General features: G+C 42.3%; 1 protein-coding gene across 1 annotated transcript; it reads right to left on the bottom strand.

Annotated features, from left to right (window-relative positions):
- Positions 1-1,477: 1,477 nt before the first annotated feature.
- Positions 1,478-25,878, bottom strand: WRNIP1 (WRN helicase interacting protein 1). The gene is made up of 7 exons (XM_080806111.1): positions 24,831-25,878; positions 22,498-22,689; positions 20,987-21,228; positions 7,958-8,187; positions 3,581-3,736; positions 2,781-2,860; positions 1,478-2,212 (listed from the first exon to the last, which is right to left on the bottom strand). The coding sequence occupies exons 1-7, from the start codon at positions 25,650-25,652 to the stop codon at positions 1,937-1,939; spliced, it is 1,998 nt and encodes a 665-aa protein (XP_080662237.1). The 5' UTR covers positions 25,653-25,878; the 3' UTR covers positions 1,478-1,936.
- Positions 25,879-27,058: the final 1,180 nt, after the last annotated feature.

Genomic DNA, 27,058 nt, shown 5'->3' with positions numbered 1-27,058 from the left:
TATTTCCTTCCTTCCATCCCAATTAGACTCACCGCCTCTGTAGCACGGAGCCAGCCAGGCACCTTCCTTCTTCAGGGCCTTTGTACTTGCTGTTCCCTCTGCTTGGAATGCTCTCCCTTATCCATGAATGGCATAATCACATCCTCTAATTCCTGACTCAAATATTCTCTTCTTGACGAAGTCTACCTTGGCTACTCCAAATAAAATCATGACATCTCCTCACCCTTTCTAGCTCAGTTCCCTGATTATTTCCCTCGTGGCACTCATCATCAGCAGACATATTAAAATACAATTTTTCATACTATCTTTTTCATGAGCACAGGATATTGTTTTTCCTTGGCTGATATGTTCCCAAGAGTGCTTAGCATGAGGCAAGTACCCAATACTTAGTAAATAAATAAAGAAACTTTCTCAAAACTGAAAGACATGAATTTCTAGACTGAAAGGGTCCACTCAGCACCTGGTAAAATCACTGTGAGCTTTTCAAAAACTAGGAACAAAGAGAGAAGATTCTATCAGCTTGCTGAGGTCACAAATCAGAATGTCTTCAAATTTCTCGATAGCAACATGGGAAAGAGAAAGACAACTGACAATTTCCAACCTAGAATTTATTCCCAAACTACCAGTTAAGTCTGAAGGTAGAATAAAGGTATTTTTAGACTCTTAAGAGCTAGAAGTATTTTGTCTCCCATGCATCCTTGTTCCATAAAGCTCTTAAAGCATGTGGATCCCCTTAGGAGAAAAAGGCAAGCATTGGACCCCACAACCAGAACACGTGAGGCAGGTACAAGGGAGATGCCCAGACCGAGGAGGGGAGTTCACACACCAGGCCTGCTGAGTTCGAGGTCACTGTTGCTCCAGACTGCTCAAACTAGTAAAGCATATGTTGTACAGAAATGCTGGGATGAGCCGAGACGGCTGGTATACTATGGAGAAAACAGGAATCCTCGTGTAGGAGAAAGGCAGCGGAGTCCCCGGGCACCAGCGCTTGGACAGAAGGAAGTGCGTGCCTGGAGGGATCACACCAGGTTGGGGGAGAGGGAGAGGGAAACAGAACTGACAGATTACTTGAAAGGATGATTCTTGTGGATGACTATTAAGTAGTTTGGGAAGAATTAGAAACAGCTGCAAAGGAATCAAAGATGTGTATGTGCATGTGTGTGTATGCGCATGTGTGGTATTTACGTTTAGGAATCACAAAAGTAAAACAGGAGTGCATCATTTAGAAACACGGAGCTGCAAGAAGAAATTGGAGGAAGAGACTACTGGATTCTTTTATAAGCCATTTAAAACTCTTAATGTATTCCTTTAAAACTTAAAATGGGTTTTTACAAAGATCCACAGGCTTCTCATTAAGCTTTCCAACCTTCTCACCTATGGGCATTTTTCTTTCACAGTATTTACCCACCAACATGTGAGGGTGACAGATATTGGTAGGTAGGATCCCAGGTGGGAAAGACATGAAAGAACTGAAGAGTACTTTGAAATAGTTTTATTGGCTCATAAGACCTTTGCATATAAAAAAAATACCCAAAACACTATGCAGTATTAAATCACAATTACATTTTTTTACCAATTCAAACTACCCTGAATATACATCTTTTAAAGAAAAAAAAAATCCTACAGAACTGAATTCTGAAATGACATTATGACTTAAATACTATGACAAAATAGATAATTCCTTATAACATTAATTCATTGCACAAAGCTGCCAGATATTTTCATAAGCATAACCGTTGCACAGAGTGCAAATGAACACAATTTCAATGTTACACATTTAGCTGAAGTACGTGTGCCTCCACCTAAGGAACTCTGACATTTCTGGCACAAAATGTTGGTCTCGTTTAACTTCCATGGGCAACCGACTCCACAACTCTATTACTCTTGCTCTCCTTAAAAAACAGACACATCCCTCTGCTGTCAAAGCCTACGAGAGTCAGCATCGCCTTTGCTTAAAGAAGTCGACTCCTCTCAATTCCTCCGGCAGGTATTCCTGATCCACAGGCTCACTGTACATGGGATTGTACTTGTAGCCCTTGCCATAGCCCAAATCCTTCATCAGCCTGGTGGGTGCGTTCCTCAGGTGCAGCGGGACAGGGGGCAGGGGCCCCTGGTGGTTTCGCAGGCATGCTTTGACGTTGTTGTAGGCGCTGTACACCTCAATGGACTTTGGGGCTCTGGCAAAATAGACTACACACTGGGCCAGAAGCACCTAGGACAAAAAGAAAACATTACTGAAGGTGGCAGAAAGTTTCTTTATGACATCCCTACTTAATTCTGAAAAGATTCTCACTATGCTTTTATTATCCTTCTTTTCTACCTACAGCCAAAATAACCAGTTGTGATGGAGAGAAGAAATTCCTACAGGAGTAAGAGGTTGAAAAAGATTTATTTCTTTTTTTTGTTGTTAAAGAGAAGAATTTTTATTAAATGATTTTTTTCTTAAAACCCCAACATATAAAACATAAATATGAAGCTGCTGGTTATGGGTGAACTTAGAGAAACTTCCTGTTCAGCGCTTTCAATACTTCTGCCCCAGGAAAGGGCTGAGCACTTCCTTTGAAACCACAACTATAGAAAAGTTTCAAAACATGACCTTGTTTATACGTAAGGTCTCCCCTCTAGAGTCTAAGCTTCTAAAAAGGGAGTTGAAAAGCCAAGCAGCTTCTTTGGTGGGCCTGTACATTAAAGGTGATGGCAGGACATATGTTCAAATCCACAAAGGGACATGGCACAAGAGAAAGGAAGTGATTTGCAAAGAACTGAGCTGATTACTTTACCTCACATTCGGGCATGCCTATAAAATGACAGCCTTGGTAGGCAGCAACTGCTTGTGTTAATGCAGAAGGGTCTGCCAGACCTGTCACACACACGGAAAGACAAAGGAAAGTTTAAGTCATAATGCACACTCCCATCCAGACCTGTCTCTGAGCTGATGTGACCAGAGATCACCACTGCCTGTAGATGTTACTGACCAGAAAAATCCCATTTATCAGAACAGACTCTCCTCTGATCTCATTACTTTATTTGAGAAATATTTACTGAGTGGTGTCAAGAATTGTTTCTTCATGGATAAAAACTACATCTAGTAGGAAAAATATGAGAGTATGAATGACAAACATGAGGGGCTAAGGCCATACAGACAGTCACAAGGACAGACACATTAAAAACAAAACATTTACTGTATCAAAGAAATGTTTTCCTAATGTTTTTCATTACATAGTGTCCAGAATCTTCCTTTTTTATTTCAGGAGCTGTCCAATGAAAACCTGAACATGACCGCAAAGCATTTAAAACAATTATTTCAATACCATGTTATTAGGAAAAGCACTCCTGAAGAGGAAACAGGTAATGATGACTTCTTCAGAATATAACCACTCAAAAGCACATACACGATGCCAAGAAATAAACCAGTCAGTTCCTATTTGTCTTCTCCTTACCTGTCCACATGGTCCCAGGAAATTCCTAGGCCCCAAAGTGGTCAGCATTTCTGCCCGCCCCCTCCCCCATCCCCCTCTCCCGCACACAAAAAGCCACACTCTGGTGAACACCAGGGTCTGGTCCTTCCCAGAACACTCACCTATGTCCTCACTGGCAAACCTCACCAGCCTCCTTGCCACATACAGTGGGTCCTCTCCTCCTTCAAGCATGCGCGCGAGCCAGTAGAGGGAGGCACTCTGGTCTGAGCCCCGCATTGACTTATGAAGCGCAGAGATGCAGTTGTAATGCTCTTCTCCTAGATAACACAAAAAGCACGTGCTCGATTATAGGCAGAAGAGGAAATCCACAGAGCCCACAGGAGGGTCATCTAAGCCATAGGTTTGTTCCACTTGGTTGATTTTAAGGAAGCCTGAATAAGGGACCTAGGAAAGCCTGTGGAGTGAAGTCCAACGGCTATCCTCAAGCTGCTCAGCAGGAGGGTGCAATGGCACCAGTGTGGGATGTTGGAGACCAGAGGAGCTCCCTCGGGGGTCTGTGGGCTTGTCTCGTAACCTGGTCAGCCTCAGCGCAGGAGGCTGCTGGAGTACCTGTGATGCCCGTGCTGAACACGAGCAGAGACCTGGGATGGGGACAAGGAGAGCAGCACATGGAGATCTGGTTTTCCTGGACCTCCGTGGATTGCCACAACGAGAGGTGGAGGGAACTAATCTGATATTCTGTTTCTATGTGCCCCCACTGTCATTTTGAGGAAACTGTCCCTGGGCCTGGTTGGAGCCATGAGGATGGAGAGTCAATGACAAGGACAGCTGTTATAGACGGCCCATTTGTTCCTCAGTGTCCCTTCCAGCTGTCTTTCTGGTATCTGAAGGCTGTGGTCACTTAAATCTGGTACAGGGACATTCATGTGGCAGGATCTCAGAAGGGCTGACACATGGACTAAGAGCTCTCACCTTGAAAGCACTACAGCCCCCCACTCACCACTTGGGTTTCCCCCCATTTTTCACCCAGGATTCACATGTAAACAGATCAGTGAAATGTGCTTTACAAAAAAATATTTGGGGCACTTGGGTGGCTCAGTGGGTTAAGCCACTGCCTTCGGCTCAGGTCACGATCCCGGGATCCTGGGATCGAGCCCCGCATCGGGCTCTCTGCTCCGCAGGGAGCCTGCTTCCCCCTCTCTCTCTGCCTGCCTCTCTGCCTACTTGTGATCTCTGTCTGTCAAATAAATAAATAAAATCTTTAAAAAAAAAATTTAAGAAGAGAAATTTCAGGATTTTCTGACCATCAACTCTTCCCTAAGTTTGAGGAGAGAATAGTCACTTCATAAAAAAAGCAGGGGAATTCTTATTTGCATTAGTCCTCCCAGGGAAGCACCAAGGTGGACAGAGAAACCATGACCTACTTTGCACAGCATTGGGGCCCCAGGGGCAAGTCCCCCACCAGCTGACCATGCTGGTAGGACCATCTTTGGCCTTCCTCTGAAGACAGCATGAGACAAGATGCTAGCCTGTCAGGGAGGAAAGACCCAGGAAGCTGACTGTAGGGGCCCAAACACCTCCCATTCAGGAAGAAGGCGGATCAGTGGTTTTTAGTCCAGCCAGCAGATTCCTGCGGACAAATGGACTTGTCATCCATCTCTAGGCTTCCTAGCTAAGTCACACTGTCAAGGAGACTGGGTGGGAAAGGGTTCTGGGTGAAACCCACAAGGTCCTGGCCCCAGTCACAGGCCTGGCCACCTTGCAGATATGTGGGAGATGAAAGAAGCTGCTTCGCACCATTTTCTGTGAAATGTAAATGAGGTGGCAATGAATCTCCCTGACAAACTTACTCAGTGACTCATACCCTTACTGCAGGTCGAAGATGAGAGGCGAAAACAGGGAAGAGCATGGGCTCTAAAGCCAGGTAGCCTGGATGTGAGCACCAAACTTATTAGCCACGTGACTAAGAACATGTTACTGATCCTCTCTCTGCCTCAGACAGCTCATTTGTAAAATGGGGATTAAAGACTAGCTGGCTTTTAGGATTCTGAGTCTTAAGTAATGTATGCCTGGTATGGAGTAAGCCCTACAGAAACATGGAAGTGTTAGATGTTACTCTACGCTAGCTTCCATTTTTGCTTTTATCATATAAAATTTTTTAACTTAAAATTTCGACATTATTTATGTAGAACCCTGAACTCAATGCAAGGCAGAGAACCTGTGCTCATTTAGAAATTTCTTCACTCTGATACAGAAATATGTGAGTTAGTTACTGGATCCTAGAAGTGGGTAACTATACACTAGAAGACATGAAATAATTAAAATCTTGGGGCTGGGGATTTTTGTCTCACCAGAGTTATAAAAAGGCCCAGGAGTATAAGCTAGCAGGTTTCCAGGGCAATGCTTCTATCATCCCTATTTATGGAACACAGCTTGGAAAAGAACAATTCTCTAGGATCTGAACTGTATTTATGAGTGTCTACAGATTCACGGTTGTGCTGCTACACTCCAGTCGGGTAGTGGCGGGGCGGGCCACAGTCACAGTTAAGTGTAGGACTTGTAGAATGTGTGGGTTCTCAAGGCCTGACACCAGGCAGCCTCCACTGTCCCCAGCTCTTCCAGGGGCAGTGCAGAGCTATAGAGAAAGTGATCCACACTGCGCATGGCTCCCTTGGATGGAATGTGAGCCTCGAGGAGTAGAAATCCTAGGACTAGACATGTCTGATATCCACTGTGTGCGTATGGGTGTCTGTGAGTGTACTCACGTGAGTGTGTGCTACTGTGTGTGAGTGAACATGCTCTAGCGGGAAACTGGTGATGTCAGGCTGGGGCTGGCAAGGAGGCAGCACCACCAGTGGGGAAGGACATAGTCCTAGGAACTAGTCTTATACCTGTGGTTGAGAATGAGTTTTACCACTTGCTTTGTGAACTAAGGCAAGCTTTTTATCGATAAAATGGATATACTATTAATAACTACCTCATAAGGTTATTTTAAGACTTAAAAAAAAGGACAACATATATAAAATGCTCCAATATTCAATGTTACCTAATGTTATGTTAAATGGTAGCCTTTTGATTTTTAAATGACAGTCTGATAAAATGTGAAAGAACAGTTCCAGTTCATCTAGTCAAAATGAAGAGTCTCCTTTAGGCCACGTATAAGGGAGAGAGATACCTGTTGCTGGAACCCCCCAAAACGATGGAGAACCCAGCATGTGGGAATATTTTTTCCTCTTAAAATTTTAAATTTTGTTCATATCCCCCATTCTTGTATTTGGCCAAAAGAAAGCAAAGCTCTATGTCTAGAATACTTTACTTTTCAGAATTTCCCAGCATTCCCAAGACATTCAGGAGCACAGACAGCTGGCCTTTGGAGATCTTTGGGTTGTGCTAGGAGAGGTCTTGCCGAGAGGCATGTTCACATCAGAGAGGAGACAGGACTGTTTGTTAAATGCCTCTGAGTCCCTAACTAATGTGTCCATAGTACTTATTAGTATTCCCATGCACCCAGCTCCCAATCAGTTGAGGCACACTAAGGCTGAAGAGCTTCTGCCACTTGCCCAAAGTCAGTGTTCTGCTCATCAGGAGGCAGTGTCCAGAACCCAAAGTCATTCTTAAGCTCCTCCACCCCTCTGCTCTAACCAGTAAGACCTATTCTCCATCATCAAAAAGCATTTCAGAATATTGTAGACAAGGTACTGCCTATGTGATATCTGGAATGTTTAACGATCAGCTTCCTTTTCTTGCGTAACTTTTAAAGGTATGGAATTCCAGTTACTGCAGATTCTCTATCCAGAATCACAAATACTCAAGCCCCAGAGTCCAGCCTAATCTACCATATGCTAATCTTCACCACCCACCGCTTTTATAAAAAGATACAACTGTGCTGTGCTTATGACATTTAATACTGCCAGGTTACGGATCTAGTAAGAGTCTGTTTTAAATCTGTTATCTGTAAATGCAGTTCTACAGAAGTACGTAAGTGTATGCAGAAAAATTGTTTAAAAAAGCTATCACAACCAAAAACATCACATCCAGATCCACATAAACTTCATTTTTAGTTGGGACTCTAGAAATTATGGACTTTACTTCTCATTAAACTAATAGAACTAAGTCATTTACTGCAAAAGTCTTGTTATTATTGCCATTATAAATGATCACAAAGATTACTGTCAACTGTGAACGTAGGGGCTTTCAAAATGTTTTTATCTTAAAAGGCACTACAGAGAGTAATGGAAAAAATACCTACCTACCTTAGAAGGCAGGTCTGAAGCCTGCAATTTTAAACACGAAAACTCCTCTCAGTTCTTATCAGGATAGCTTCTGCTCTGTGCCTCTCACAAGAAAGATCGATCAGGAAGCTAGGTCTTTGAAATCAGGCTCTGAGTTGGAGGTTTAATTCAATTACCAATACGGAGATCCAACTGAGAATGAGGTTCATGTTCTGAACTCAGCTGGAAGCCAGAAGTCTAGGATGGGAATGTGTAGATACAACTTATTTCATTAAAGTTCCCCTCTTTTCACTTTCTGTTACTTACCTGCTCGGTCATATAAAATATGAGATTGCTGGAGACCTTCCTTCACATCATTTTCAGTGATCAGAACTCTACTTGGAGAATAGGTTTGCCCACTTTTCTTACAGAACATCTTCCTAGAGCTTAACCTGGCCAGCACTGCCAGCTGTAGTCCATTCAATCCAGCTCGAGCATCCCCATCACTAAGATAAGCCAGAGTGTCTACTGCTTTATCCTCTATGAACACGGACGGCCTGTAACACAAACAGGGTTGGTTAACACCACTTTCATGTCTCACACTTCTTGTTCTGTAGCACTTTTACAGAACAGCTCTGAGCAAGGTCACTAAAAAGCTACCTTAGGTTCGAGGCTTCTACCCTTTCTCCCTAACTCATGTTGTCAATATGGTGAAGCACTATCAAGACTGGGAGTCATGAGATTATTTTGAGAGTCATGAGATTATTCTGCTGTATAAGCACACACCCATAAGCATGCATGAAGGAGGCATGGAAAGATACATGGCTTCTCTGGTTCTATCCTACTAGAGTGAAAACTACAGAAATACTTGGGCTTCATTACAGTATACAGAAAACATACGTCAAACACAGGGCACATCCTGACGATAGGTAAGTTCAGACCACTTCCCAAACAGGAAAGGGCCAGGATCGCATCATGCAGTTCATGTCCCTCATTTTACAAACAACCTGGGTCCCCAGTTACTCTGGACACATGGGGCCTAGGAGCAAGCCTCTGGGATTTTGGCCCGAGGCATGTTTCCAAGAAGGTATTAATCACATAAAGGCTACACAGAGTAGTGGAGAGGTCACTAGTCTGGGTATCCATTAGAAGACTCTGACAGAACTTGGCTGTAAGACCTGAGATAAGTCACCTACCATCACATTTCCAAATATGGACCTTCATAAAGGTCTAATTAGGATTGTTCTCAAGTCTAATTCAGCAAACTTTTCTATTTCTAGTCTAGTTAGACAAAATATCTCACACACATAGTTACTTAGAGGTGTCTTACTATTCTTGTCTAGCTGCTAGCTGCACATTCGCAAAGCAAAATATAATTCTTCAGAGTTAAGCTCACCAATGTCATTGCCAGCCTTCAGCTGAAAATGTCTCTATTAATTAATAAGCTGATTGGGACTGTCCCCATCAGCTATCTAGAAAACAAAGCACAGGTACCAATGGTGTTGGGCCAAGGCAGGGCGGTGGGGGTCCAGTCCATGAAGGGGACCCCAGCCTGTCTCTGCATAATTCCATACCATACACCCACCTGCTACTTGGCTTTAGTGAGTAACTTGAATAACACCAATTTGCTTTTCATTCACTAACAGATTTGTTTCTAACATCTTTCTTTTTTTTAAAAAAGATTTTATTTACTTGAGATAGAGAAAGAGTGAGCACAAGAAGGTGGGTGGGGTGTCAGAGGGAGACAGAGAAACAAACTCCCGGCTGAGCATTAGCCGGACGTGGGGCTTGATCCCAGCACCCTGAGATCATGACCTGAGCTGAAGGCAGAGGCTTAACTGACTGAACCACCCAGGTGCCTCTTGTTTCTAACATCTTAAAGACTGCCTCATCCCTCCCCTTATTTACCAAAGCCAAGACTTCCAGTTTCTCATCTATCACTACACATAAGGCACCTGTTTTGTCATAGCTGATAATGAATGATTCTCTTATCACACTCCTCCTGACAGCTGCCTTGGCCCCCCAAACCATGGTTACAGTTTAGAAGCCCATCTTCCTCCCTTCTTGACCAGATAGATACTCAAAACACACACCAAACCGACATCACTGGCACTATGTAAAGCTGATGAAGCATTTCTCAAACAGGTATTGTTCAGCAGATTCTAGATGATTTGGAAGAAAATGACAGATAACACATACTCAAGAAAATGTATTAGGAGGGACTAACATCAGAGGGGGTACAGTAGCAACCGATGTGCCTGAAAGGGAAGGGCACTCCTGGGGCTTGGTTACCGTATGTTATCTGAGTTGTCTGCATACGTGTGCACATGTGTGTGTATGGGGAGGGTGGAGGTGGGTAGAGAAACCCAAAATTGCCTGAACACCTCATTTCAGCTCCAGAACTAATAAAAGCAAAGCCTTCCATCTCCTTGGAAAGCTTCCTAGCAACAAAGACCCTATGGGATCATTTGCAGGAAGAAAAAAGGAGTAAAGTAGGAGACCTAATCAATCCTAACTGACTGAGCCATCACAGGAGTGGGGTCATTTGTTGATCAAATTTGTCATCTCTCCATCCCCACTAAATGTGGAGACCTCAAGAATAGGAATTATGTTTTATTCCCTTCTTATATACCTAGTGCCTGGGAGAGAATAGGCATTTGATATCTGTACAATCAATGGACTAATTTCAGTTCTCCCCACAATCTCAGTGAAATGTTTATTTTTTAATAATTATAACATATGGGAAAACATTAAAAAAACAAAAAGAAATCATTTTCTGTGCCACCTAAAGATAACAATAGCTACTAGGTCATTTGTTGAATTTCCTTTATGATCCAACCAACCATGGAACCATCAACCTTACATCTAATTTTTAAAACAAAATTCGGATCACACTATATATAGTTTGCATCCTTAACAATTAAATAATATTCAGAACTCTCTGAATATTACTTTTTTAAACAAAGTGTACATTATATAAAATTTGGAAAACAGACACATAGGGGCAAAAATCACCTATTGCTGTACTTCCTTAGTGTCAGTATTTTGGCATATATCCCCTTTCTATGAACTTGACAACTGTAAATATTTAGCAGCATGAAGTGCTTTTGGGACAGAAAAAAGACAAGTGTCCTTATACACCCTAGCATTGACTCTATGCCCTCGTTTCCGTCGGTCCTCATAAAAAATCAGTGAGTAGGCTTTAACATCTGAGAGAAGCCAACTAGCAGACCACGCCACAGACTTATAAATAGCACAATGTTTATAAATTTAAGCAAATATAAATTTAAATAAGACTTTAAGTGGGTATTTTATGGGTCAGAAAATAGGATATTTCCTTCAATTTTTAAACTCTTAATCAAGGTCTGAATTATTCTATTGTTGTCCTTTTTAATCAGGTTTGGAGTCACAGGGAGTGGGAGAGCTGCCACAATAAAACCAGAGCTGAGAGCTTTCACCCAAGTTCCCAATGTTCCATTCTTCCTCCCCCTTGATATGATCCACATTCCAAATTTCAACCCTGTCGAAGTAATAAAAGGTGACTGCTGATGGCCCTCACAATGGTCACACAAGCAACTTACCAAATGAAATTTTGCTATTAAGAACACTGTACAGGATGTTCAAAAGGTTATCTGTTCTCCAATATATCCTGAACCCAAATTTACACTACCTCGGTTCTGAAAAGTAATAAAATGTGTTAAAATATCTTGAGATCTTAGAAGAGGGAGCACATGAGTGTTCACGCCAACAGCAATAAAATAAGGAATATTATATTGATATTTGCAAAACCCCTCAGCAAACAGTAACTACTGCACAAATTATCTTGGAAGAGCGCTCCTAGTCCAGAGACATTATTTTGAAATTAAAGCATAAACTACAGAAAATAAAAAATACTTAAATTAAGTGCATTTGAAAAGATCATACTCCCAGTTAATGGAGGAAGAAATCAAAGACTTAGCCTTATTTCTCCAACTGAACAGAAATGCTCTGGTCTTAACAGGAATATGGGAAGCATGCTGTAAAGACAACTTCCTCCTTTCCTTTTTATTTCCAAGGGCCTGAATCCTTCTGCACACTGTTTTTGTGGTGGAGGATACTGGGATTTGGAGAATTCTTTTTATATGGTGAGCTGTTTAAGTTGGAAGAGGAGTGAAAATAAGTGAAAATGTACTTGTTATTTCATAGCAGAATAAAAAAATATGTATGGCTCAATTAAATTCTCTCTCCATAAATTACAAAACTATACTCTGTGAATCTCTTTCACTAAAGAAAAGGAACACTCCATGGTCAGGGTAACAACTGGTTAACAGTGGTCCTCAACCAAGGATATGTATCAGATTACAGAGAATTATCCTAAAATATAGATGTGTATACCTATTCACAGATTTACTGATCCTAAAACCTCCAGGGACAGACTCTGGGTACCTATAGATCTGACCCTTCCACAATGTGGGGGTTAGGGGCAATGATCCCCAACATAGTCAAAAATTCACATAAAACTTCTGACTCCCCTAAAACATAACTATCAATAGCCTACTATTGACAGAACCTTACCAATAACAACAGTCAATTAACACATATTTTGTATGTTACCTCTACTACATGCTATAATCTTAATAAGCTAAAGAAAAGTTATCAAGAAAATAAGGAAGAGAAAATCCATTTACGGTACTGTTCTGTAAGAAATCTGTGTATAAGTGGACCCAGCCAGTTCCAACCCATGTTGTTAATGGGTCAACTATATTTTCAAAGTGTATTCCTGGTAAAATGTGATGTTCAAATGTGGTTAAAAGGCAATACTGCTATAGGTGGGAATCTTTTGTTCCTAATCTTTTACAAATTAAAAGTATCATCCTTAATGAAGAAACACAGAGAAAGAGTCCAATGTTAATCTTTCCCAGTAGCATTTTAACCTGGTTCTAAGTGAAAGCGAGTAACTCGCTTAACTTGGTACCTAGATCCCTTCTAAACTGAGAATAGGCACATCTCCCTTACCTTGCTTCGTTTTATTGCAATTCACAGACACTATATTTTTTACAAATTGAAGGTCTGTGGCAAGCCTGCAGTAAGCAAATCTTTCAGTGCCGTTTTTCCAATAGCATTTGCTCATTTTGTGTCTCTAGGTCATGTTTTGGTAATTCTTGAAACACTTTAAACTTTTCATTATTTGTTATGATGAACTATGATCAGTGATCCTTGATGTTACTATTCTAATTGTTTTGGGGCACCACAAACCACAAAACAGAGAACTCCTATTGATTGATAAATATTTGTGTTCTGATTGCTTTACCAACCAACCATTCCCATCTCCCCCTCCTGCCCACCCCCGCCTCAGGTTCCTCTATTCCCTGAGATACAACGATATTGAAATCAGGCCAATTAATAATCCTACAGTGGCCTCTCAACATTCAAGTGAGAAGGAGAGTTGCATGTCTGGCATTTTAAAAACTGGAAATTAAGCTTGATGAGGAAGGCACAGTGAAAGTCAAGACAGGCCAAAAGCTAGGCCTCTTGCACCAAACAGCCAAGTTAAGAATGCAAAGGAAACTCTCTTCAATTCTGTGAAGGCTGAGAGAAGTGAGGAAGCTGAAGAAGGAAAATCTGAAGCTAGCAGAGGTTGGTTCCTGAGGTTTAAGGCATGAAGCCGTCTCCATGACATCAGAGCACAAGATGAAGCAGCCAGTGCTGATGGAGAAGCTGCAGCAAACCATCCAGAAGATCTAGTTAGGGTCACTGATGAAGGAGGCGGCACTAAACAGCATATTTTCAATGTAAACAAAACCATTTTCTATTAGAAGAGGGTATCATCTAGGACTTTCACAGCTAGAGAGGAGAAGCCAAAGCCTGCCTTTAAAGCCAGGGTGGTCTGACTTGCCTGGTAGGGGCCAATGCAGCAGAAGTTGAAGGCAATGGTCCTTTATTCTTTTGAAAATCCCAGGGCCCTTAAGAATTACGCTAAATCTACTCCGCCTGTGCTTCATACATGGAAGAACAAAGCCTAGATGAACACATGTCTATTGACAATTTGGTTTACTGAGTATTTTAAGCCCACTCTGGAGACCTACTGCTCAGAAAAAAAGATTCCTTTCAAAATATCCTTGCTTGTTGACAATGCACCCGGTCCTCCTAAAGTTATGATGGAGATGTATAAAGAGATTAATGCCTGCCAACACAACATACATTCTGTGACTAATGATCAAGGAGTCATTTCAACTTTCAAGCCTTATTATTTAAGAAATACATCTTGTAAGGCTAGAGCCTCTGATGCATCTAGACACAGTCCACTGAAAACCTTCTGGAAAGGGTTTACCATTCCAGATGCCATTAAGAACATCTGTGATTCATGGGAAGAGATGAAAATATCAACATGAACAGGACACTGGGAGAAGCTGATTCCAGTCCTTGTGGATGACTTTGAGTGGTTCAGGACTTCACTGGGGGAACTGCAGATGTGGTGGCAATAACAACAGAACTAGACTTAAAAGTGGAGTCTAAAGATGTGACTAAATTGCTGCAATCTTGAGATAAAACCTGAATGCTAAGGAGTTCCTTCTTTTGGATGAGCAAAGAAAGTGGTTTCCTGAGATGGCACCTACTCCTGGCAAAGAGAACATGAAGACTCTTGAGATGACAACAGAGGTTACAGAATATGACATAACTTAGTTGATCAGGCAGTGATAAGGGGGTAAGAGAATGGACTCTAGTTTTGGAAGAAGTTCTACTGTAGGTAAAATGCTATCAGACAGCATCACAAGCTACAGAGAAATTGTGAAAAGAACAACCGATGTGGCAAACTTCACTGTTGTTTATTTTAACAAGTTTGCCACAGCAACTCAACCTTCAGCAACCACTGCCGTGATCAGTCAGCAGCCATCAATATCAAGGCAAGACCATCCACCAGCAAAAAGATCAAGACTTGCAGACATTCAAATGATGGTTAGCATTTTTTAACAGTAAAGTTATTTTTAAATTAAGGTATGCACATTGATTTTTTAGACATAATGCTATTGCATATTTAACACACTACAGTGTAAACATAGTTTTTATATTCACTGGGAAAACAAAAACTCATATGACTCACTTTATTGCAATGGGGTAGAACCAAACCCAAATTATGTCTGAGGTATGCCTGTGGTTAGAAACGTGCCTCAGAATCCAGCCCTCCTACAGTCAAGCTGGGTAGGCTTGACATACTGTTACACCTTTTTGTGCCTCAGATTTCCTCACCTAATAAAAGTAGGTAAGGATACCTATATCGAGGAAAATCATCCTAATTAGCCTCTTCAGCAGCATACTCTCTAGAACTGCAAATCTTCAAGGCAGAACTCTCAACTCTACTGCTTCCAGGATAATTAGACTAAAAATAACACAAACCAAAACAAAACTATTTTCCCCCAAAAAGAGAGAACATCAACTTCACAGATGATGTCCTGTTTGTGTTTAATCCCATGGCAGCACACATCTTTTCCAATTACACCATACCTTACACCTGGTAGAGAATGGTGGGGTGAACACTGGCCTCCAAAGATATACCTAAATCCTAGTCCCTGAACCTGTGAATTTAGCCACATTAAGGATTTCAAGATGAGATCACCCTGGATTTAGTGTGAACCTTAATCCTAAATGTCCTCATAGGAGATAGGAAGAGAAGAGAGGCACAGAGACAGCCACGTGAAGATGGAGGCAGACACTGGAGTGATCCTGCCACAAACCAAGGAATGCCAGAAGCCACCAGAAGCTGGAAGGACAGACTCTATCCTAGAGCCTTTAGAGGGAATGTGGCCTGCCAACAGCTAGATTTCAGACTGAGACCCTCCATAACTGTGAGAGAATAAATGTCTATTGTTGTAAGCCACTTAGTCTGTGATACAGGTTTTCCCCACTATCTGAAAATAGAGGGTTCCCTTAAAACCTTTTGCAAACCAAAATAGCATAAAGTGAAAAGGCAATTAACATTAATTAATTTACAATGGAGTTTTTTTGTTTGTTTCTTTTTTTTAGTGTTCCCAGATCTGAAAAGTGACCTCTCTTAGGCTTTTCTGAGATCTTAGGACACATCTTGCTAACAGGTGCACAAAATAAATTAAGATAAAAAGCATATGCTCATAGACATGGTCCAAAGCTATGGTGGCCTGATTCGAGAGGCTGAGTGTAGTTCCCAGGGAAGGAGCTGGGTGGTGGCACTCTACTTGTTAGGTAGGTACTGCCTCTTTAAAGGACTCACTGAAAAACAAGCACAGAATACTGTTTTTGCTTTTTCCCTCCCCCCCCCACTTTGGTAAGAGGGAAAATCCTCTTTTGATTTCTTTCATGACCTACTAATGTAGGTCTATTGTGAATGTGAAGTGGTATAATGTGAACTTTCAAAAAGTAGGGGATACCCATAATTTGTGATGGCAGTAACAGGAAACAGATACAAGATCAATGAGATTGATCGGTGTTTCCAGTTGCCATTATTTTCATTATTTTTGTCATCATTTCCATAACATATGCTTATATACCTTTTTTTCTTTATACCAAACCATTTTTAAGAAGAATTATTAAAATCCACTCTTAACTAAATCCACAACTCATTCTGATCAGTACTTTCTATTCTGGTGGTCCACTACCTTTCTCTCCATTCAGTGTTAGAAAAGATTATTTATGAAAGGCAGGCAATAATATTAATAATATTAATTAATAAAACCCAGCCCAACAAACCTACAGCCAGCTTGTGGGGGCTCTCCTCTCCTGGTAATTACAGAAAAGCCCCAGCCTCATTTCGGAAGGACAGAGCCATTTTAACTTCCAAGCAACTGTCGGAACTGCCTCATTAGACAGTGACAGGGCAATCATGGCTCCTCACTTTATTCTCCTCATATCCACAAATAAATGCACTGTTATCTAGCGCACAAACAATGGATTCTTTAGGGGGTTTCTGAATATGCATATGTCTTATCTGGAATCTATAATCCTTCAAAGCAGCAAGTTCTCAGAGTGACTTAACACTAGTTCACTTTCTCATTACCAGCAGCACAAGTTCACTGGATGACGGACCATGGATTTTTTTTCCCCCGCCGCCTTGGACTCCAAAATTAACCCAGGGCACAGAAAACATGCTTCACTGTTTGTACCATGTGACCATGGTACTTAGTAAAATACAATAAAACTGCCAATTACCCAAACAGACCAAAAGAACTATGGTATGGATAATTCAACATAAATTATCAGCTTACCTCTATCTTTCTCTTCACAATAAAATCACAATTGAGTACAGAGTATTACACTTTGCAAATGTCTCACTAAAGCTGTGAGATGGTAAACAGGGGAGTGGGGATGGGGAAGATGCTGTTCTTTGGCTCTTCATCCTTCCTGTTTCCTGCAATGCAAATATGATGGCTAGAGCTCCAGTAGCCGCCTTGGGGCATGAGGTAGAAGCCATGTGCTGAAGGTGGTAGAGCAGAAAGATAAGGGTCTGGGTCCCTGATGATACCCTGAGGCTGATTAGCAGCTGCATTTTTTATACTTATCTTCAGACTCTTTAACATGAAAAGGAAAGTTCTATCTTGTTTATGCCAGTTAATTTGATTTTTTTCCCAATATATGCAGCCAAACTGAATCCTAAGTTTGGCTCAAAAACATTGAATACTCCTGGCTTGCTGAAGCTCTTCTCTGTGGAGCATCCTTCTGGTTTTCCTCCCTTTCTAAACTTTTGTCTTTCTCCTACACAACAAATGCTGACAGGTCTCCAACTTACTACCCTTACTTCCTGGCTCCCTTCAGCTCTCCTATTCAAACAAATGGACTCTATGTTCTCTGAAGTGCTGGTGGCTTCCAAATCTCAGACTCAAACAACTCTGCTGCTCTCCTGAGTTCTTTAACTGCCTAGAAAACCTCTCCATATGAATCATCCAGAGGCCCCACAAGCTGAACAAGTCCCGAACTGAACTCCACACCTCCTCTGCTCCTCTTCCTCATACCGTTCTTGCCAGAAGTATAATTATTTGCCTAGTTACCTGGTATGAGAGTCATCTTAGACAATCCTTTTTCCTCCCTCCTCACACCCAGGCTTATCAAGCTGACTTTCCAACTTCTCTGAGCAGCTTTGGCTTTTGTTCAAGTCACTTGCACTTGTCACTTACTTCAGCACCACTGCAACAGCTTCCTAACTGATCTTCCTGCTCTCTGGTGAGGGGCAGGGGAAGATGGGACTTGACTCCCTCCAACCTACCATCTCTCCAATGCTATTCTCATCTTCCTAAAATGTAGAGCTGATATGTCACTCTCTTGCTTAAAATCTTTCTATGGTTTCCCATAGCTCTCCACATCACTCACCTTACCTTAGCACACAGGTATTTCATAATCTGGCTCTGCCTTCCTCCCTGGCTTCACTGCCCATCACTTCTTCAGGCCCACTCTTCCACTCAGCTATAATGAATGGATCATACTATTTATTACCGCCTTGACTTTCAGGCGCTATATTCCCTTGCCAAATGAACTTTCCATTTCATCTAATTAAATTCTGCTTATTCTTCAAAATTCAACTCAGCATCCCCTCACGTATCAGGTGAGATATCTGATTTCACATATTCTAGATGCCTCTTCTCTATCCCCTACTACTCTTCGGTCATAACTCAATCACAGCATGTCCCTGGAAGCCCACTTACTCACCTTATCTCCTCATCATATACTAAGCTCTCTAAACGGACAGGAATGCGCTTTTCAACACTCAGCCAAAGCCTAGTATATGTGGGGCCTTCAATTAATGCTGAACAAATAAATACGGAAGGAAAAATTTAAAAAGAACACTTCTATCTCACTCTCACAGGAATCTGTCATGTACATACATATACTAAATGAGAATTCACAATTCAAGAAAAACCAACAATGGTCTAGCAATCAGCTCCACTGGTTTCCAGACCAGTACTTGCTCAGCTATTCTCACACACAGTGGTAGTCTAGATTTCTCTGTAAACCAGGGCACCAAAACACAAGACTACAAATGCTCTCAGGGCTTTCCAGAGAAGTAATTATTTGGGGTTTACAGTCTTTCCTTCCAGCTAGATTAGTGTTACCAGACCCAATTTATGTTCACAAGAATGTATATACATTTGAAGCCAGTCAATAGATGTGAAAGTACAATTTTACCTAAAATTTAAAGAAAACAACACCTGTTTTTAATTCTCCACTGGGGTGGTCAGGTGCTTCTGTTAGGCAATCACTTATAATATACGAGTTCTTTCTGTGGCCTATGACATCTCCCAACTTAACTTTCTTTTCAGAATTGCTAACAAGTAAATCAATTAACTAAGCTTAATAATCTTTAATTTCATTCTTTTTGCTGAGGCAGTAGTATTAAATAAAAAGGTTCTTGATACCCAGGCAGTTAGGCAATCATCTGTTATGCTGGATGATCCAAAAATAAAATTAAACTATTTCTCTCAAATTGAAAGTTAGAATTTATTCATTCACAAACCATTTACTAAGCATGTACATACTAGGTACTGTGCTGGGAATATGAACAAGGAGGACAAGTTCTTATCCTCTTAGCCCTCCCAGGAAGGGGAGGGATGGGAATTAGAAAGGAAATAAGTGAATAAAAATAAGTTATAATTAGGATCAACTCCAAATGAGTGATAGTGGAAAAAGCAAACAATCTATTGTACATGGCAGATTTTCTCTGACTGAAATGCAATTTTAGCAGATTAAGAATCACTGGCTCACTTTTGTATCAGGCTCGCAGTCTCAGTAATAGAGAAATCTTAATTCTTTCACTTATCCTCTCAAATTTTAATATGCATGCAAATGATTCGGAGATCTGGTTAAAATGTGGAAATCCTTTTTAAGATGAGCTCCATGGTTCTTCCACTGTCTTTCTCATTTCACCTAATTTTGGCACGGCAGTGAAAAAACCTGAGGGTATCTGAATAACAATTCCATGAAATCAGACATGACTGAAATCAATAAAACTACCCTAGATTAATAAAAATGCAGAATATGTAGAATTGCAGAATGCAGAAAATGCAGAATATTATGATAACTAGTACATAGAAATAAAAATACACAGAAATATACTAGGATAGTTGTTCTTCTCTCTTTCCATTTAATCACTTGGTTATGAGTTTTGTAGTGAAAATGTTGTTTACAGGACAGCTATACTAGATGTGAGGGCTGGCTGTATGCAGCACCTTTTGACCCCGACAAGTGCCCAGCACACAAAAGGCTCTAAGTATGAATACACTTAACTGATACCAGCAGGTTCCGTATTTCTTTAAAGCCACAATTTTGACGGCTATGCCATCACAACTCTACCCTAAACTGATGTGACTCTGTTGCACCTGGGAGTCCTTGGCCATGTTTCAAGGCTTTCATGAGCCACAGCATAATTCCTCCTACACGAGACAGGGGCAAATGGGAGAGGCCAGACACACAGGGAGAGACTTTTGAAACCTAAACCCTGAACCTAAAACTATGTCTTGTACTTTAATCCTCACAGAAGAGTGGCTCCAGAACTTGGCCTCGGGGCAGGCACCAGCAGCTGCGGGGTCCACAGCATGAAGAGGCAGGCATTAGTCTCTCATCACACCAGATTATGTTCCACTCCGTTATTTCAGTTGACACATGAATAAACGACATCTGAAGAATATATTCGAATATAAAGAAAACCTCTAACCCAGGTAATCTAATTGATTACATATAACTTTATATATACTCTGGTATTAATGAACTTACACGGTACTCATAATACAGAAACAGAATGCCAAAAGGAAAGAGAGAGCTTTTAATATGTCATTTTCAGGTAAAGTTTCTTTACTTTAACAGAATTGAGTTTGACTTTTAAAATGTGCAAAAATAATTTTAAAAAGATTTAAAAATTGTTACGGTAACATTCACATTAATTTATAGTTAATATTTCTAAAAGAGGAGTAAACTTCAGGAAAAAAGTAATTGGGAATCTGAATATAAATCTCGAGAAAGATTTGTAGGTCAAGCCTATTTGATGAAAGAAAATAATCAGTAAGGCTTCCCATAGTCTTCCAAGCCTTATAAAAAAAAAAAGTGTGTTAGGAAAAAAAAATCCCTAAGCACAAATGAAAACACCCAAGGACTGAAAAAAAGCGCAAAACAATGTTAAAGCTTGAAAAATTAGATGCACCCCTTATAGGGCTATAAAATCCATCTTAAAAGAAAGGAAACATTTGCAGAGATACACTTGGTACAATTGAGCACTTTCCTCCACTCCTGTTTTCATTACTAGATCAACATTTCTTCTCTGTCCCCGCCCTCTCCTTACTGCCTTCCAGCCCTTTCTGGCTCTCTGCCAGGGGATTCTCTGAGAGGTGTGTGCCCCCAGGATACTGCCCACAGTCAACTTACTCTGAACTGCTGTTACTGCTGTGGCTCAGAGGGTCAGTGGGACGGCTGGAGTCTAGGACGTGGATTCCCAGTGAGTTGATTGCTCGCATTAAAATAGTCACCATTGCTTCTACGGGAAGCTTCTCAAGAACAATAACCCGACAGCGGCTTAGGAGAGCAGCATTGACCTGGAAGGAAGGGTTCTCCGTGGTTGCCCCAATCAGAGTGATCGTCCCACATTCCACGTGAGGAAGGAAAGTGTCCTAATCATGGGAGGAAAACAGAAGAAATTGATTCCAGTCAACAACCTGCAGAATCCTATGTAAGTTGGCCATTCCTTCCTTTTCCTAGTTTTGAGTTCAGGAACAACAGCTTTATATTCATTGGATGTGGATGCACTGTTGGGAGAGTGCAACTCACGCTTTTTAAGCCAAAAACACACCTTTTGCAATGTGAATGTCTAAACCTGGCCCCTTGCTGGTATACTAAACCTCAAAGTACAATTCTAATGTAGTTTCAAGATAAATGATTTTTTTACTTAGAAAATCATCTTCTATCCTAAGGCTTCTATCCCAACTGGCAGATGGCTATTCGAGTTTAAGAAAACACACAAACAGTATTTGTAAAATTTTCCTCTGGAGTACTCAGTCATAACAGCCATTCTTCCTAACAAACTTGGTAAATATGAATTGGTGAATATGTAACCACTGGACATTGTCTTATAGGGAAGAAATGCTAAGATGAGTTAATGGTCTCATGAAACTGAAAGCGATAACATCCTGTCAGAACTCTGAAGAGTCTATTTAAAAAGAGATTCAGATAAAAAAAAAATTAAAAAATAAGAGATTCAGATCAGGAACAAGGGCTTGGTAAGGTTTTGTAAAATATTTCTGTCTCTGATTAAAAAGCTTTAACAAAATATATCAGAGAAAAAAGTGTACTGGAAGAAAAATGTTAATGTTTATTTACAAGAATACAACAGTGGCTTGGCTTTGTTTATACAAATAAACTGTACTTTTACTTTAATCTCAGAAAGCCATTAAATAAGTAGTGGTGATTAGATCTTTTAACATTCACCCAGCTGAAAGCCTGAGGTCACAGAAAACACTCTTTAATTTTGAAAATAAAAAAGTAACACTGTATAGGGGAGAACTTTAAAAATATTAAAATAAAGATCTTAAAACCAAGTTAAATTTCTTACTAGGACTCTTAATATTGAGATCCAAAAATCTGTAAAAATGAGAAACTTGATAAGCTATTTGTTTGATATAGTATAGCTCAGGACCATATTAATAATTTCAGTTATCAGACAGAGAAAGCATTTTCTTGTCACCAAAAAACACTAAGAAAAAGTGAGGAAAAAGGCTCAAAGGAGATGGGCTGACAATCTATACCTCTTTATGCACAGAAAATTAATGATAACAATAGTCCTTATATTTGCACAGTGCTTTATGCTTTTCAAAGTAATCTCACATACTTTATATTCACTGTAATGTTCACAATGACCAAAAGGTAGAAGGAAGTTAATATACCTGCTGAGATTTATTGAACCGATGAATCTCATCAATAAAAAGGATGGTTTTCCTTTTGAAAAAGCTCTTTTCATTTTGAGCTTGTTTTATGACATCTCGCACATCATTTGTCTTGGCATTTGTTGCAGACAATGTCACAAATCTTATGCTATGTTTCTTGCTGTTGTTGGCTATGATGTGAGCCAGAGTGGTCTAGAAAATATGACACAGAGAGTTTGGAAAGCTGATCAGACACAGAGAGAAAAGCACCCATGGGCACTAACACAAGCAGCATCAGCACTATTTACCAAGCAACTTGAACTCTAAAGAATGCTCAGCAGCACAGATGCAATCCGAAATACCAGAGCACATTTTTAAAAATTAAAAAAAAGATGGTTAAAAATAAAACAGGAAAGTAGCTAAACCTTAGGCTAATCCTGACCTTTTCTCCTTTATACCTAACCCTGTTTGATTCCTTTTTTGGGGACTCTAAGATCTTTGGAATCCCCATAAAGAGCCGCTGTCTTGATTTAGCAGAGCCCGAGTGACAGCTGTGACCTCTTCCAGCCAAGAAAGCAGTACTGTTGAAGGACTAGTTGTAGAAATGGAGCCAATCAATTCTACAACTGGAGGCTCATCAGTGCAGCCTAGAAAAGGAGTGAGCATTTGAACTGAAAGACCAATGACAACTACCTAGCATTAATGATGACTGCATACTGCCACCTCTGAATGTCTGCTTTGGAAGTAGATTAAACAATAGCACTTTGATCATGTTAGTAGTTATGAAAAGACAATGGTGAGATCCAAGGAAACCACTGCTTAGTGCCTGGCACATACCAGGTGTTCCATAAAATTGCATATACTGTTATTAATATCATAATTATTGTTCACAGAAAAGTATAATAATAAGAATTAAAATAAAGAAAAAGTGTTTAACAAGAGGGACAAATTTGATACTGAATGAATGGGAAGGTACATTTTATTTTCCAAAATTTGTAGTGTATCGTTAAGCTACTGTGGCTGCTGCTTCATCAAATCCCAGCCTGTGGGCTTCCACACCACATATGCCTAGGCTTGTGACCACCAACCACTATGCTGAGCAGCCCATCACATCTTCTGCATGGCGTCTTTTATTAGTTCACCCTACTCATTTTCCTGGGGAGGGTTTTCTTGCCATCTAGTCTGCCAACAGCTGATTAGCCATTCTCATGACCTTATGTAAAGATTTCACAAACAATTATTAATAATGCTCTTGCTCAATCTCCTAAGTAGGGTAGCAACTAAATCTCCCCCCGGGTAAATTATTTGGGATAGATGTGAACGATAAGGCACAAAATGAGCAAGATGCATTGCAGGAACCGTAGCAAAGGAAGGTGTGATTAAGTTGGAAACGAAGTCGGAAAGAAAAACTGGGAAAAATAATTAAAGCCCTTGCATACTAACTAAGGAGTGTGAATCACAAAGCTAAGAGGGCTCCTTTACATTCTGATACTGAATTTTGCCTTTCACTCACTGCTACTCATCCTCCTCTCTCTTCCTGTGGATAGAAAAAAAATCATATATTTAAACACCTCTTAGCCTTCTGTTTTGCTGAACTCTGCCTCTGTTTCTCAAGTGTTCTCCAATGACACCTCTTCTAGACCCCAACATCTGAACCACCTTCCTCTGGACATATGCTAATTCCTAACAAGGTACATACAACTGGACACCAAAATGCATTGATGTTTGTTCTCTAAAGCAAAAAGCATAGTGAGGACAGTTATGGAAATGCTAGATAAAATGACTTGGAAAGGGAAAAGAGTTTTCATATTAGACTTGGCAAATAAATATATTCTCAAGGATAAATAAACACCAGTCTGTTAAAAATAAACCAACAGCTAGAGGGCGGGAAGAGAAACACAATCGAAACAGAAAAATTTTTGATCCCCCCCCAAAGCTAAACCCATATACCTACAAATCGAATATACAAATGTTCCTCTGCAATTTGCAGCATGTCATTTCCTTGAGAATTGGGTCATTAATGGGAGGGTCGAGGCACACGCTGGAACACAGAGATAGCTCAAATCTAAGAGTCCAAATATTTTTGCAAACCTATGAATTCGGACATCTTCATTTTGCAAATGACCGGAAAACGTGTCTTACAAATCTGGCGGGGTGTGTCTTTTTCACACCCATCACTAACTCCACCTGTGGACCAGGCGCGGCCCCGGCTCAGATAGTATCGGAGGCCCTGCCCTCAGGCCTCAACATCCAGGGTGGACGCGCGGGTTCTTCGGCGACGGCCTCTGACCGTTAGATCCACGCCCGACCGGTAGAGATCGACACTCGGAACCTCCAGCCAAGGCGGCACTCACCTTGCCGCAGCCCGGCGGTCCCCACAGGATGAGGGAGGGGATTTCGTTCGTCTCCAGGAGGGACCGGAGCAGCGTCTCCTGCCCCACGGCTCTGCTCTGCCCGATGTAGTCCTGCAGCGTGTCGGGACGCATCTTGTCGGCCAGCGGCTTGCCCTCCAGCATCTGCCGAATCTCCTCCGCCGCCAGCGCCCGGGCGTGCGGGCGGCCCCCACCGCTGGCCCCGAAGGCGGCGGCGTCGGCGGCGTCCGCATCCCAGTGGCCCGGGTCGTCCTCGCCGTCCGCATCGGCGTCCCCGTCGCCATCGCCGTCGCCCACCGCCTCTTCCTCCTCCTGCGCCTCCGCCTCGTCCCAGCTCCGCGGAGACGCGCTGCCTGCCGCCGCGGCCGCGGCTGCCGGCCTCTTTCCCGAGCCCTTCCTCCCGGGACTGCTGGAGCGGGCCACCGGGAAGTCGGGGATGAGGCGGGCGCCGCTGGGCGTGGGCGGCGCGTCGTAGCTCTCCCGGCTCTCGGTCTCGCCGCCGTCGTCGCCCTCCTCGCCCTCGCCCTCGCTGCTCTCGGCCGCCGTCGGGGTGGCCGGCTGCTTCAGTGCCGAGCTCTCGGAGAGCCGCCGCCTCTTGGCGCTGGGCGGCGAGAGCCCCTTGGACCGCTCGCCGGCGCGGTGCGGCCCGGCCGTGGGCTCCGCGTGCCCCGCGGGGTTGAGCAGCAGACAGCGGTCCAGGTGCGAGTTGATGTGCGCGGCGGGCATCATCTGCTGGCACACGGGGCACTGCACCTGGTGCAGCTGCGACAGGAAGGGGTCGTCTTCCGGCCCGCTCACCTCCATGGTGGCCGCCGCCCTCGCCGGCGCCCGGCGCGGCCGCAGCAGCCCCTACGCACGCCGAGGGCTCGAGATGCCCGCCGCTAGGCCCCGCGCCGCGCGACCCTCGCTCGGGGAGGCAGCAGGACGCGCGCGGGCCGGGGGAGGGCGCCGCTCATGCCTCACGTCCGGAGCTTCCCGCGTCGGCCCGCCCTCGGCCGGCCGCCGGCGGCGCCTCGCGCGGTGCGTCGGGAAGAGTAGTTCGCAGCCGTTTACCTCAGCCGCCGCTGGCAACGCCTCGCGTGTCGCGTCGGGAAGTGTAGTCCGCGGCGGTTCAACCTAGCCACCGCTGGCATGCGCCCCTTAGCCTTTCGGGAAATGTAGTGCACACTACCCAGCTCTGGTCGCTGCGCGTCCACTTCCGGCCGGCCCCGAGAGCCACCTTTGTGAGGGGGCCGAGAGGCCGGCGGGTTGCGCGTGCGCAGGAGCCGTGGAGGCGAAAACGGCGCACCTCCCGCGCCCTTGCGGGCTGGTGACATAGAGGAGGAGTCCGTGACAACGCGCCGAGATTGCACCTGGGAAAGCGGCTTTTCACACCCAGGGAACTCAGCGGGCGTGTGGGGAAGAGAGGAGGCCTATGGCAGGTTGTTTCTAATTAAAGGAAAATAGGGAAACCCCCAAAACCCTGCAGAAGAAAACTGGACAAAGGATCTGAACAAAAGGAAACAATGCAAGCAACTACACGTCTGAAAAAATTGTTTACGTCAGAAAACGCAAATAAAGAGAAAATACCCCCACCTCACCCCCTTTTAGCTTTTTGGCCTTTTCACCCAAGGGCTTTTTACTTAACACACTTAGATGCTTGTCTCAGTCTGCTGTTTAATAGTTAAACATTAAAAAGCAGACTTAATTCTAAATGAGGGTAATCCAAGTCAGGTATACTTATCCCCATAGCAATAAAATATTACGCAATCAGTCAAACTTAGCGTTATAGGCAGTGACGGATAATGCCCGCCATAAATGAAAAAAAAAATGAGATTAAAAAGTGTGGTATTATACGTCTTTGAAAGATAGGATTACTATTGTCTGCAATTTTATTTTCTACTTTTCTGTAAACCTCTCCTTCAAAAAATGTAAGGATGCATTATTATTACTATTTTTTTTTTTTTGGTATTTTGGAAGAAAATTGAGGGAGAGTGAAGAATGAAGAAACAATGAATTTTAGGAAAGAACGAATTTTTCTAAAAGTTGACAAGAATGAGATTTTTATTTAATCTGTACAAGAACATTTCCATGAAACTTATCCCAAAGCAAATGCTGAGGATTTTGTAAGTCTCCTTATTAAGATGATTTTACAAAAAGGGGAAAGACTCACAAGGAAGTAGAATTAGATAAACAATAGTAATCAAAAGCTCAGGTAAAAGAAGCATTGT

The sequence above is a fragment of the Martes martes genome, assembly GCF_963455335.1.
Source record: "Martes martes genome assembly, chromosome: 6".
NCBI classification, from domain to species: domain Eukaryota; kingdom Metazoa; phylum Chordata; class Mammalia; order Carnivora; family Mustelidae; genus Martes; species Martes martes.
Note: the sequence above shows the minus strand (reverse complement) of the source record. Positions and strands in the feature narration are given on the sequence as shown.

Bases quoted from the DNA above. Each gene is read 5' to 3' on its own strand.
- WRNIP1 (XM_080806111.1), bottom strand. From the start codon at position 25,652: ATGGAGGTGAGCGGGCCGGAAGACGACCCCTTCCTGTCGCAGCTGCAC. The intron at 21,229-22,497 runs GTATATTAACTT...TCCCATGATTAG, and splicing joins GGTTCAATAAATCTCAGCAG to GACACTTTCCTTCCTCACGT. The intron at 2,861-3,580 runs GTGAGTGTTCTG...TGTGTGTGACAG, and splicing joins GTTTGCCAGTGAGGACATAG to GTCTGGCAGACCCTTCTGCA.